The 13,703-nt window shown below is 32.8% G+C and overlaps 3 protein-coding genes across 4 annotated transcripts in view; 2 read left to right on the forward strand and 1 right to left on the reverse strand.

The window, feature by feature from the left end:
* The window catches only part of LOC140040369 (uncharacterized), a 37,856-nt gene extending 33,645 nt beyond the window's left edge, over positions 1 to 4,211 (forward strand). Inside the window, exons 16-17 of the transcript XR_011842710.1 lie at positions 3,725 to 3,846; positions 4,163 to 4,211. The gene's annotated coding sequence lies outside the window, so the exon portion shown is untranslated. The remainder of the gene's footprint in view (positions 1 to 3,724; positions 3,847 to 4,162) is intronic.
* LOC140040371 (carbohydrate sulfotransferase 10-like) lies at positions 257 to 7,849 on the forward strand. Of its 2 annotated transcripts, none has more exons than XM_072086261.1 (4): positions 257 to 392; positions 5,937 to 6,117; positions 6,414 to 6,484; positions 6,674 to 7,849. In XM_072086261.1, the coding sequence occupies exons 2-4, from the start codon at positions 6,024 to 6,026 to the stop codon at positions 7,577 to 7,579; spliced, it is 1,071 nt and encodes a 356-aa protein (XP_071942362.1). In that variant the 5' UTR covers positions 257 to 392; positions 5,937 to 6,023; the 3' UTR covers positions 7,580 to 7,849. The 2 variants fall into 2 exon arrangements, with proteins under 2 accessions (XP_071942362.1, XP_071942363.1); XM_072086262.1 differs by lacking the exon at positions 257 to 392 and adding an exon at positions 4,230 to 4,473.
* An 83-nt stretch (positions 7,850 to 7,932) lies between these two features.
* On the reverse strand, positions 7,933 to 11,508 carry LOC140039261 (retinaldehyde-binding protein 1-like). Its single transcript, XM_072084865.1, has 6 exons — positions 11,364 to 11,508; positions 10,908 to 11,036; positions 10,436 to 10,614; positions 9,196 to 9,354; positions 8,414 to 8,524; positions 7,933 to 8,082 (listed from the first exon to the last, which is right to left on the reverse strand). The coding sequence occupies exons 1-6, from the start codon at positions 11,506 to 11,508 to the stop codon at positions 7,933 to 7,935; spliced, it is 873 nt and encodes a 290-aa protein (XP_071940966.1).
* Positions 11,509 to 13,703: the final 2,195 nt, after the last annotated feature.

Genomic DNA, 13,703 nt, shown 5'->3' on the forward strand with positions numbered 1-13,703 from the left:
TGAAAGGACATCGAAAGTGTCGGTACAACAATTATTAAATTATTTTTAGGAATTATTTTTCTAGTACTGTAGTACTAATGGCATTTAATTAAATGGATCTCTGTACGTAACGTAATGTTATTCAAAATAGAAGAGCAACTTCATTGTAGTTGTATTAACCCCTACTTTCAAAATGGACCAGGCTGCTTCTTCCCATTGTTACAGCCGAAACCATAGGTAATTTATGATTTTCTTTCTACGGAAATTATCTTGATGGACCGTGGACGGGTTCTCCTGTTTGTAATCTACTGTAGTAATACTGTAGTAGTAATAGTTCAATTAGAAACATATATTTTAACATGTGAAACAGCATCTTGTGGAAAACATGTGAGCAAGCAGCCTTAATCTATGGAGTAAGTAATCATAAAGATTATTATTAACTGTTAGACATGTGGTGCTTACGTCGGTATCATACCGTACTGCTCCGTTCTAAACAATTGTGCACAAAGGCATTCGAACCACGCAATGAATTGAAATAGTAAACACAAAATATACATTCTGTCGTTTGGTTTTGAGAAACACCAGGTCAATATATTTACTGTATATGCAAAATATAATTATGCTTATCGTTCCTGGTCAAGTAATAGATCCATAGGGCATTGCAACATATATTAATAATTATATAATTGTTTTGATTGATGTTTGTCAAAAGTAATATATAAATATATCTATTTGTAGCCCCCCTTCTCCCCTATTCATCTGAATTATGGCATGTACAGCCACAGAAGAAGATATGTTATAAGCCACTCTACCTTTAGTTTTGTCTATCTATTTATTTAATTATTCTACAGTAACTTCATTGTAATGTTTATTATATTGTTAATGGTGGTCTCTGGGTTCTAGACTTATTTTGAACACCATCCACATTTATATAAACTTAATTTAATACCTAATTTATGAAGAAATATATGTATTATTTGTGGAAAATCAATGAACAAAGAAAGAAAGAAACAATATGCATCTATAATAAAATCTATTTCATCAGTACTGAACCAACTGTGTAAAAGTGAATCTATAATATTAAAATACATTTATCAAATAGCAATTGGCTTTTCCAATCATAAACTAAATACAACGATGTCATTGACACTGGTTGTACTACGAGAATTATATCTACCTTCCCTGCAGTATTGGAATACATGGGCTCATTTTCATTATTTGTAAATCTATCTGAGGTTGTTTGTTATCTACATTATTTATGAACTGATTGGGAGCTTACTTGATTCCATGATTAAATCTTCATTGGTTAGTGTTACATCTCATTCAATTCAACACACTAATTACGGACAATATTAATCAAGAATTTTAATTTTGTTTATGTAATAGTATACAGTTATTTTACCATCCATGACAAAGATAATTAGAATCATATTATCTGTAACGTATAAATCAAAAAAGAAAACCATGGATTGATAGCAGTAAATGATTAACAATATTCGTCGTTGTTGTTAGAAATGTAAATTAAAGCCTAAAAATAGTTCAATAAAATGTAGGGGTATAGTCAATGCATCATACGGTCAAGTGAACATAAATGGTAGTGATTGAGATGTGGCGGTGGTATTTGAGAATAGTGATATAAATGAAGCTGATCCTACCTAATCAATTTGGCGAACTAGCTGAGTCCAGTTTTCCGAATCAATTTGGCGAATTAGCCGAGTCCAGTTGAATCATGGAAAAAATGTAAATATCTAGGATCGCTAATTGACACAGATAACGATATGAAACGCCAAAAACAACTCGCAATATCAGCCTTCAACAACTACAAAGAAATTTTAACAAGCAAAAACTTATCACTAGAAGTAAGAATGAGACTATTCAATGTATACGTCAGAAGCATATTCATGTACAACTCAGAATTATGGACAATAACCAAAAAACAAGAGGACGAAATTGACTGTTTTCATAGGAAATTATTAAGAAAAATTATAAAAATTATGTGGCCGTACACAATCAGAAATATAGAACTATATAGCAGAACGAAAGAACTAAAATGGTCAAACATAATACGGAAAAGAAAATACAAATGGACCGGACATATGCTAAGGCTTCCGATGGACACTCCAGCCAAATTAGCATTGAAAGAATCCATTCGAAAAGTTAAAAGACCAGTTGGCAGACCAAAAACTACCTGAATAGGGAACATAAATAAAGAACTCAAAAAAGCAAATACATCGATCGCAAAATTAATGACAGACCATCAGACCACCGAAAGAGAGTCATGGAAACGATTAGAATACGCAATGTCTACCCAAGACGAATAGCGTAACGGATGATGATGATGAGTTTGCCGGATCAATTTGAAAAATTAGCCAAGTCCAGTTTGCCGAATCAATGTGGCGAATTAGCCGAGTCCAGTTTGCCGGATCAATTTGGCGAATTAGCCGAGGCCAGTTTGCCGGATCAATTTGAAGAATTAGCCGAGTCCAGTTTGCCGAATCAATGTGGCGAATTAGCCGAGTCCAGTTTTCCGAATCAATTAGGTGAATTAGCCGAGTCCAGTTTACCTGATCCATTTGGCGAGTTAGCCGAGTCCAGTTTGTCGAATCAATGTGGCAAGTTAGCCGAGTCCAGTTTGCCGAATCAATGTGGCGAATTAGCCGAGCCCAGTTTGCCAAATCAATTGGCGAGTTAGCCGAGTCCAGTTTACCTGATCCATTTGGCGAGTTAGCCGAGTCCAGTTTGCCTGATCAATTTGAAGAATTAGCCGAGTCCAGTTTGCCGAATCAATTTGGGGAATTAGCTGAGTTCAGTTTGCCTGATCAATTTAGTGAGTTAGACGAGTCCAATTTGCCGAATCAATTTGGCGAATTAGCTGAGTCCAGTTTGCCGAATCAATTTGGCGAGTTAGAGTTTGTCGAATCAATTTGGCAAGTTAACCGAGTCCAGTTTGCCGAATCAATTTGAAGAATTAGCCGAGTCCAGTTTGCCGAATCAATTTGGCGAATTAGCCGAGTCCATTTTGCCGAATCAATTTGGCGAATTAGCCGAGTCGGTCCAGTTTGCCGAATCAATTTGGCGAGTTAACCGAGTCAATTTGACGAGTTAGTCCCAGTTTGCCGAATTTCGGTTTGACATGAGTCCAGTTTGCCGAATTATGCCGATTCTAGTTGGCCAAATCCCAGTTTGCCGAATCATGTCGAGTCCAGCTAATCAATTTGGCGAGTCATGCCCAGTCCAGTCAATTAAAATCAATATCAATCAATTACAATCAATATCAATCAATTATAATCAATATCTTTACCTTCGTCTTTTCCTTTTCATTTACATTAATTTACGTTTTACACTGATATAAGATAATTACGGTACATCATCTGAAAGGTCACTTTAACATTATAGCTTTTTGTTATTGCTATTACCATATTATTTACCATAATGTATTAATGATATATTCAAATAATAATTAAGATGTTAGTTGTCATCGATAACTCTCTCAGACAGGCAAGTAAATGTGCTTTCCTTTACAATACATGCTGAAATGTTTGGTTAAAATACAGTAATACTGTTTTATACCTCCATGTAACCCAGTTTCCGTATCTCTACTACGGTACCGGTATATATTCCATTGAGGTGTGTTGCTTTGAGGAAGCACTCGTTATACTGAGCTCCGTTTCCTTTGGAGTTTTGCTCTGTTTTTTCTTCCATGGTTTAGGCTTATAGACTGATTTTCTGTATGAATGATTTATAGGACAGGAGATATTTCAAGTTAATATACAGTACATCAAGATCGAAAAGGGAATGTTTTGGACAAATGATGAGCGAGGAGATAATGAAGTCGATAAACAATACATTTTAAGGGAGACACAACAGGTGAATATATCGTTGACATGACAAAAATACAATTTTACCACGACTATATTAAAATGTTTACATTATAGTGCAGCCCTATGTACAATAAAATAGCGATACAACGATTACCATAAGCTATTGCTATAGGGAAAAAAAGGATAATAACTGACTTCTTGAAATAAAATAATTGTACTGTATATGCAAATGGGTATAAAATATAAAGTCATATTCATTCTCTTGACGTTAATATGCTAATCGCGCTAATAGAATTCTTTATTGTAATATACAAAAAGGAGCCTGTACAAACAAGAAGCGAGATTCGTTATTTTTCTTTCAGATGAAAACAACGCTATCTAAAAATAAATTAATCGGAGGCAACAGCTAAACTATGGACGTCACGTTGTCATGGATACGTTTCTATCCGTTCGTCATCCATTTTCATAATATTATCAACATTTAACAACAATTACGAAGAAGCGATTTCGATATTTGAATGCCTACAGTTGACATGAAATCACTGTACATGAAAAATACAAACGACCAAATATTTGTCAAATCTGTTTTGATTTTTTGTTGCGATTGAACCATGGAGGTATAAAATGATGAAAATATTGTAAGAAGCCAAGTATACACTGAGAAATTTGACATGTATGTGTTTACCGTGTTAATACTCCATAATGTTTAAAAATCGTTGTATGTCGACGGTGCGTAGTAGTTACTGTGAGCACCAAAGTGTAATTAATCTAATCTTTACGTATAAGTGGTAGTGGTGTCTTTTGGTTCGTTACAACTATATAAAATGTTCTATGTAATACGAGAGCATTACTTATGAGAAAGTATACTACACAAATAGCGGCGCGCCCAAATAGCTATATTTACTTACTAACGTAAGAAAGGATGTTGTTGCATTTTTATATAATGTAATCGAAAAGATTGGAGCCTAATGGTCTTCTCAGCTAGAAATAAGAGTAGGCGAGTCCACAAAAGACGAATTGAAGTATACTTCTGGCGGATTGTTGGCGGATACCATTCATGACTTTAAAATATATAATTTCATCTAAAAAAAATCACAAACAATATACTTTGTATGGCAAATATTAAGTTACAGTTATAACAAGTTACTTATAACTATTTAGTTTGCTATTTTCATTAGTGCAAATTAATTTGAATTACGCTAAATACGTGAACCTAATTAGTTAATTACTTACATACACGTCACAATTAACAATGTGTGCAGACTATGGATTCTCAAGAGAACTAACGACCCAAGGTAAAGGTTTGTTTAAAATGAATAATACGATGATTATGCATTAATAGATGAGGATCAAGATTTAATGATGCGTTTAGTTAAAAGAAATATTATAGTATGAGGATGTAAATATGCTAAAACTCCTGGGTTTACAAGCAGTATATATATATGTCTAATCTTTCACTGTAACCCGAACACGATTTCATTTCATTTCATTTATTTTTGTCTCCATAAAAATATAATATAAAAAAACGTGGACAACCAACAAGAAAACATCACAAAAAAAACCAGAGACAGGATTCCTAAAAAGTGAACTTAATCACTATCCAGTAGGGGTCCTATTGTACTGATTGTATAAAAAGCATTTAGAATAAAATTTGTATTACATTATATAACATTAAAAATGCATATACATACTATTTTCACATTATAGTACTACACAATTCACCCCTTTGAAAATCGATTAATCCAATTGTCACACATGAAAAAATCTCTAAAAAAACTCGTTTACTATAGAACTAATCAACCAACATAGTTTAGTTTTGTTGACGTTCAAATTAAAACAAAGGAATATGCTTTGTATGACCTCTTCTATTTCACTGCACGAAGTTTAATGTATATAAAACCACCCGCTTTGGATTATAGCTCTCCTCAGTTGGTTACCAGCAGACATTTTACTTAGGCCTATTCGTTTGTAGATGGAGCTGCTCGAGAGAATTAAGGAGTAACTTATACCTACTCAATGTAGTTTATGACCCCTTTACTGTTTCTTTATAATACAGGATCTCAAGCTCTCTTTCAATTACCAGTAACATTGCTAAGCCTTGATGAATTATGACTTCTGTATGATTTTCTGCTTTAGTTTTATGAGTTTTGGTTGAAGCAAGTAAACCAGACTGTGCCGTCTATGTATAATGGCGACGTGATCATTTGAAAAAGAACTAGTGCAATGGAATATAGATCACGGAAGTTGCTAGTAATTCCATGTGTACTGGTTTTAGGACTCGTGGCTTTGAATGGACCTAGATACCCAACATCGTTTTGTAAGTTGCTCTTTTTTTCCTTCTGATTATGTGTGTTAAAACAGAAGAAGTTGCTTTATAATTCTTCCGTGGATAATTTACTGACGTTGGTTAACATCATCGGAATTATTAGCACTTTCCATTGCATTATTACAACACTTTATAAGCCTACCGCAATCATCATTGTATTTATTATTACCACCGCAATGGAACAACGCAAATAATACCAAGTATTTCCCCATTATTACATATAGATAATACTCCCAGGCCTGATGTAACTATATATAAATAGCACTATTTACGGATTTTCTTTTTAGCTAATGAAAGTGGCAAAGTCATATTTGGTAAATATCCTGCACTGAAATCAGTTGGAACAAATACAGAAATGGTTAGTGGAAACATATATTAACCAATACAAACAATAAATAAACAATAAAAAGAAAACACCAAAAGTTCAATTTATTCAGGTTTGATTTGGAAAATCGGATGTTAAAGTCGATTAAAATCTATCTAAATAATTGAATAAAATGATAATATTGAAAGTACCGATATTGTTTTACGTGTATCTGTATTATAGGAAACAAGTCATCAACATGCTTGGATAAAAGAACAAGAAGACATACAGTACCAAAGAGTAGAATTATTAAAGAAAGGATGCATCTCGAAACAATACGAGAGTCATGAGTTTCTTCGAATACATCCACCACCTAGTCTTTTCATTGTTCCTTCTCACCGAATGATGTATTGTGCCGTTCCTAAAATTGCATCTTCAAGTTGGAAACATTTGTTTTTGATTGTTGGAAGATACGTTGGTGTAAATTCAAAACTTAATCAGAACAAACTAAACGCATATGCTAGTAAAGTATTACCACGGTTTTCACATTTAAAAAACAAAACTGAGAAAGAAGATGTGATCGAATTGTACTTAAAATTTCTATTTGTTCGTCATCCGTTTTCTCGCGTTCTATCTGTTTTTAAAAATAAGCTTGATCCAAATACTAAATTCGAACGTGCAAGCCACTGGCAAAGACATCTGGGAATGAGCATTATTAAACGGTATCGTAAACTAGATGATTATAAGAAAGTTGCTAGAAATGTTAAGAAAAATTACGATCTAAAATTTGAAGAATTTGTAAAGTATGTTGGTGATCCCAAATTAAAACCAAGGAATGGGCACTGGAATGAGGTATATGGCACTTGTCGTCCTTGTGCGGTTTCTTATAATTTTATCGGGAAAATTGAAACAATGACGACTGATGTTGAATACCTTATGAAAAAAACGAAACTAGCTGATGATTATAAGTTTCCATCTATGTCATTAAGTAGTCCAACAAATAGTTCGGGGAAGAAAACAATGGAAAGTTACTATCAAAATATACCAGTTCAGGACTTGCAGAATCTGTACCGACGGTATACACTAGACTTTAAATTGTTCGGATATCCTAAACCTGATTTTGTGAATGGAAAGATTGTACCTGATTAAATAAATACTCAGTAGGTTACTATTGTAGTAGGGTTTTTATATTTGTTTTAATTAAATTTCATTTACATCAGAATTAAGCCAACTGAATGGCTTTTTAACATCGTAAACTCTCGTAACAGAAAAGAGACGGGGACATTCAATAAAAAGAAACATATCATTGCAATTAATTGTTGCTATATCGTCTTTTGTACATGTTATGCGTAATTTGAATCGTTGTGCAATTGAAGTTGTGCAAAGATTTATTTGTGCAGACTATTTGGGTTTTAAAATTGCCACTACTCATTTGATATCTTTTATAAATAAAATAAAATATTTTTCTATTTATCTTATCATATCACAATATTCAGAGCTTGCTAAACATAAATGATATTAATGAAATCAAAGAATTCTTTGGTCCATGATATTTGGTCAAGTTGATTGTTGTCGCCACTGAACTCAAAAGGTATCCATTCTTTTCCAAATTCATCGTAAAACTCTTCCAGGTTATCTCCATGTATGTGTACCTGTTAACGGAAAAGGTAATAAGTTTAATTTTCCACTTTCAATGTAACCACTTACCAATTGAAGTATGTTTCATTTAAACCTTGTTCTATACGATAGAATGTCACGTAATTTAAATATAACCGGACTGGACGTGAATAGTCAATAATGGTCATGGACTGGACATGTATGGTCAATGGTGATCACGGACTGGACGTGCATAGTCAATGGATGTGATCGTAGGTCTACATTATTGGTTTAGGCCATCACAGTCATCTTTTATTCATGCAATCAAATATATAATTATGAAATGCTGATCCAGGTTTCCGAGTAATTACAGTATTTGCAACTTACACGCTTGGATAACTTTTCCTTCAGGAATGGTTTGGTTAAGGCAAATGACCAGGAGAAATACCATGGTTGATGAATGAAATGCACTCCTTTTAACCGACAAGGAAACGAACACTGAAAACAGAATATAATAATAAAAATATCCTGGATTTATATAGCGCCTAATGTTGTGAAACCTCTAAGCGCTGAACATTAATACCCCAGTCATTTTTTTGGATCAAACACGTATGGAAACATACTCCCATAATGCAGCTAGTAGGCCTAATCAGCGCAAAGTTGTGTTTTGATCTAACCGGCTTCCCATTTATACACCTGGGTGGAGAGAGGCAAACGTAAGTAAAGTGTCTTGTCTAAGGATAAAAGCAATGCGCGAGAGTTGGATTCGAACCTCGATCTCACGATCAGTAGTCGAACGTCCAACACACTGCGTCACACGCCCTTATATTTCCCTTACACAATATACTGTAATACATTTTATTTTCATAAACGTTCATATTTATAAGAAATATTTCATAAACGTTCATAGTATCCGGACTACAAACAAACCGTACCCGGGATATAGATATTGCAGCTGTTTAGATATTCTTTTCAAATTTAAAAAATATACATTTTAAACTCATCAGCTGTGGTACAAAAGAAATGTCAGGAAATGAATGATGTTATCAGGGACATTATTATTATTATGAACACGTTTTATTCATTCATTACATTTTTTATTTAAGCCTATTGAATATTAAAAAATCTTCCAATAATAGAGAGAAGAGAAAATTAACATTACTTCATACCTGTAACATTTCAACCATTTTCTTGAGCTGGTGTGGTTTGATTGATAGGGCCTGAGTTAACGAATAGTTGTAAAAATTCTCAAAAAGCACAAGACCGTTGACCTGAGTCTCTTGACTCTTCAGTAGATTTTCAAGTATGTAAACAAATCCACGAAGAATCTACGATATTGAATTGTTATAATGTTATCAAATTAATAGATTGATTATACAGCAACCCATCATTTGTGACACTCCTATCTATATTATTATAACTGTGTGGGACACTTTGTTGGATCTCGAAGATTTCCCCTTAAAGCTTGGTTCTCACTAGGACGCAACGCAATGACGTAACGCAAGGACGTAACGCAACGCAAAGTGATTTGACCAATCTCAGGCGATGGATTATTTGAACAGTCGCGTGTGATTGGTCAACTCGCTTGCGTTGCGTCTATGTCCTTGAGTTACGTCCTAGTGGGAACCAAGCTTTAAGGTTTTACAGAAAGATCTTCCTCATCACCATAATAGCCAGGGTCATTTCATTCCATCGCTCTATTTTTCTAATCTTAATTGACATTCAGTATGATGTACTTAAGAATTACTGTACATAACATTACATCATTTAAAGATGTATTGTCCCTTTGACTAATTCCCCCAAAAAATAAAAAATAAAAGATTTCGAAAAAAGGTGGCTCATTTTGAAGTAGCATAATAATTATTAACTATCACCAAAAAATTTTCGAAAAAAAAAATCATTTAACTGAAATACAGAGGTTTTTTTTGTTAAAAAAAATAACTTTGACTTCCAGTCAAAGTTTTCGATAAAAACATATCCCATAATGAAACGCGCTTGTGTATCCATAATAATAAAACTTCCTTATGATCCGTGTGAAAATACCTTCTCAACCGTGACAAGTTGTAAACAATCCTAATTAACGTATGCATAATGCGTACTCATGGTTTGAAATCTTTGTTTACTTTCGCTCGCGATGATTTTCCAGATGAAATGTAATCAAACTAATTTACCTGTTAATTACGTAAACTTGTTGTTTTTAGCTCAAATTTTCGACTTAAAGTGAATAACTTTAATATTACTTTGATATGGCCACTTTAAATTTAGAATATTTTGACCTTCATTTTTTTGTGTTTCAAGGGACAATACATCTTTAATCTTTGCCTAATTTATTTTCCATTATGATTGATCACGGTTATATACACTTCACGCAGGCCTAGATAAATATTAGTAGTTGTAGGCCTACTTTACCTCATCAAATGGTGTTAAAACAGGGTCCCAGTGTTCGATTTTAAATGCCAGAACAACCCTACCATAACGATCTCTATGTGGTAACACAGAAGGATACCCTGCTTCTAGAGTTCCTTTAATTGTTTCGTCCGTCAAATCTTCAAAGAGCTCCGGATACTTAAGACGGAAACTTGCGTAACCTATATTAATATTTGATTATTTGAAAAAAAATTATTCAAAACTGAAAAGCAAAAAAAAAATTACTCGATGAGGTCCAATTCAAAGAGTAAGGAGGACATTTAAAAGTCCTTGATCCAATGATACAGATTAATAAGAATTCAGTGTTGTAGGCGAAATAAACCCTCACTAAAAGCACTGGCCAAGAATCAAATGAGCTGGACCCTGTCTATATACCAAACGCTCATCAAACCCTTCTTTAAAAACGCCTATCTAATATGGGGCAGAGTTAAGTATAGTGAGTGGTCACATATACCTTTCAAGAGTGCGTACGCTCTGTCAACGTTCCATTTTCTAGCTCTTAAAAATCGAACCAAGAATGCGTTGTCTTTCTTGCTACATATTTTAAAAACCTCTGCCGCTATATCATCGTTGTCCCTTGAGTCTGAAACAACCAGAATAAGACATTTCTTGTTTTTCTCACTTCAAAATACATGTTACATTTTGTATTCAGAAAGGTAGATTTGACGTCGTGCAGAACAAGAAATATGAGTGTCGAATGAGCACAAACTAATAAATCGTGTCTAATGTTAAAACGATTTGGTAAAAATATGTATTTGTGCGGTGAAAATCTACATGCAAAAGAATGCCTATGCTATGGTTTTACATCTTTATTAAAGTAAAACATACAAATGTATATACATATTGTTTGTATTTACTGCTATCGAATCGAAGAACAGTATCTCATTAAAATCAGCTTCAGATTTCTTACCTTGTATAACACTATTTAGCATTTGAATGTGTTCTGTTTGATCGTCCGGTTCAAACAGCTCATTTTTAGCCTTTACAATAGCTTCTTCTGACAGTCCCATACAAGTGTCTAAAACAGGAACATCGCATGATTTTTTAAATGGCATTGTACACCTGGCTTTGTGAGGCTTACCGTACAATCAATATCTTCCTAATATCTTCGTAAATTGTAATTATGTCGAGAAACATTGACGTACGTGGTTGTTGAAAGAATTTAGAATCAATCAGTTCTGAGCTGCACACAATTTATGAATTTAAGTCCTAAAAATAAGCATAATGTGTTTAGAGTACTAATTACGTACATGGTTTCTATGATAATTATAATGAAGGATAAGACCATAATAACCACAGCATCATACGCTTTATCATTGCTACAATAGAGAAAAAACGAAATTGAAGAAAAAAATCACACACAAATATAAATTATTGATTCATCTGTCAATACATTTATCTAATCGAATCATTATCATTTCATCATTCATTAATTTGGTCAAATCAATTTCAACAATATGAAAGAATTAAACCGAGTTATATTAATTATCATCAAACAATTACAATATAATAATTGTTATTTTTCTTAGCTTTCTAACCTAATATCACAGACTTGATGGCATATAATTATTTTTGATATTTTAAAAATTCTTTTTAACGCCATATTTTTAGTTGGAAAATTTCCCAAACAATGGGCGTCAAGCTTAATCGTTCCAATTTTTAAAAATGGAGATAAAAACAAACCTGAAAATTATAGAGGTATTTCTTTAATTCCAATCCTAGGAAAAATATTTTTACATATTCTTAATTCTAGGTTAACACAATTTACAAATAGTAAAAAGTTAATTCATGAGGAACAAGCAGGCTTTCGTAAGGGATATAGAACGACAGATAATATATTCATTTTAGATACCCTCATCTCTAAATACTTAGATAAAAAGCGGGGTAGGATTTTTGTTTGTTTTGTTGATCTTAAACGTGCCTTTGACTCTATAAATCATACACTTTTACTACATAAGTTGAAATGTATCGGTGTTTCAGGCAGAATGTTACACATAATAAATTCCTTATACCAAAACTTATCTGCTCATGTTAAAATTGGCAACAAACTTAGTCCATCTTTTAATTGTTCGATTGGAGTACAACAAGGTTCTCCGTTGTCGTCTTTACTCTTTAATATTTACATTAATGATTTGAGTGGTATACTTAATCAGGTAAACGATTTCATTCAAATTAGAGATTGTCATATAAATCATCTTCTTTATGCAGATGACTTAGTGCTTGTTAGTGATACGGTGAAAGGTCTCCAAAAATTAATAAATAAACTTGAACTTTATTGTGATACTTGGAAACTTACTGTAAACACTACAAAATCCAAAATTATGGTTTTTAAAAATGGCCGCAATTTAAGGAACATTGAAAAATGGAAGTATAAAAATATTCAATTAAAAATTGTTAATTCGTATAATTATCTTGGTGTTATTTTTAGTTCAAATGGTGCATGGAACAACTCAACGCAACATAACCAACAAAAAGCAAATCAAAGTTTATTCTGCTTAAAATCATTTATTTATCTTATCTTTTCTTCCAATTAATACATGGAACCATATTTTTGATGTGAAAATACTTCCTATTTTAACGTATGGAAGCGAAATCTGGGGAATGTCAGATAGCACAAACATTATAGAAAAAACACAAGTTGGAAAAAATGCACCAAATGCCGCTGTTACTTCTGAGTTAGGTAGATTACCACTTTCTTTGGATTGTTTAGTTACAGTTATAAGATTTTGGTTACATATTATTACTTTAGATCATGACAGATTCATTTTTAAGTGTTATGAGTTTCAACTTAGAAAAGTTAACCGTAATGAGAATTGTTGGGCACAACAGGTCAAACACTTACTCTTTTCTACTGGTTTTGGTTATATATGGTTACAACAATATGTTAATAGTAAAGGTTTATTTTTGAGAGAATTTAAGTTGCGTTTATGTGATATTGAAAAACAAAAATGCATTCAAAAATTTAGTTTACATAATAAGTTAAGGCTCTTTTCTCTTTATAAAAAAGAAATATGTTTAAGTTATCACTTGACCAACATCATTAATTTTAAACAAAGAAGATTATTAACTAAGTTACGTTTAGGGATATTAGAGCTAGAAATTGAAAAGGGCAGATGGGAGGGTGTAGAAAGATATAAGAGAACGTGTAAATTATGTAAAAAGAACATTGTTGAGGATGAATATCATTTTATTTTGCAATGCACATTTTATAATGATTTAAGAAAAAGTTTTATTCCAAGATTTATTCGTG

Source organism: Antedon mediterranea, chromosome 2 (genome assembly GCF_964355755.1).
Source record: "Antedon mediterranea chromosome 2, ecAntMedi1.1, whole genome shotgun sequence".
NCBI classification, from domain to species: Eukaryota; Metazoa; Echinodermata; class Crinoidea; order Comatulida; family Antedonidae; genus Antedon; species Antedon mediterranea.

What these genes read in the sequence shown, in the direction of transcription:
- LOC140040371 (XM_072086261.1), top strand. Translation starts at nt 6,024, where the DNA reads ATGGAATATAGATCACGGAAGTTGCTAGTAATTCCATGTGTACTGGTT. An exon ending in TAGATACCCAACATCGTTTT is followed by an intron (nt 6,118 to 6,413) that starts GTAAGTTGCTCT and finishes TTTTCTTTTTAG; the next exon opens with CTAATGAAAGTGGCAAAGTC. An exon ending in TTGGAACAAATACAGAAATG is followed by an intron (nt 6,485 to 6,673) that starts GTTAGTGGAAAC and finishes TCTGTATTATAG; the next exon opens with GAAACAAGTCATCAACATGC.
- LOC140039261 (XM_072084865.1), bottom strand. Translation starts at nt 11,508, where the DNA reads ATGCCATTTAAAAAATCATGCGATGTTCCTGTTTTAGACACTTGTATG. An exon ending in TTTTAACACCATTTGATGAG is followed by an intron (nt 9,355 to 10,435) that starts GTAAAGTAGGCC and finishes TCAATATCGTAG; the next exon opens with ATTCTTCGTGGATTTGTTTA. An exon ending in AAATGGTTGAAATGTTACAG is followed by an intron (nt 8,525 to 9,195) that starts GTATGAAGTAAT and finishes TTCTGTTTTCAG; the next exon opens with TGTTCGTTTCCTTGTCGGTT.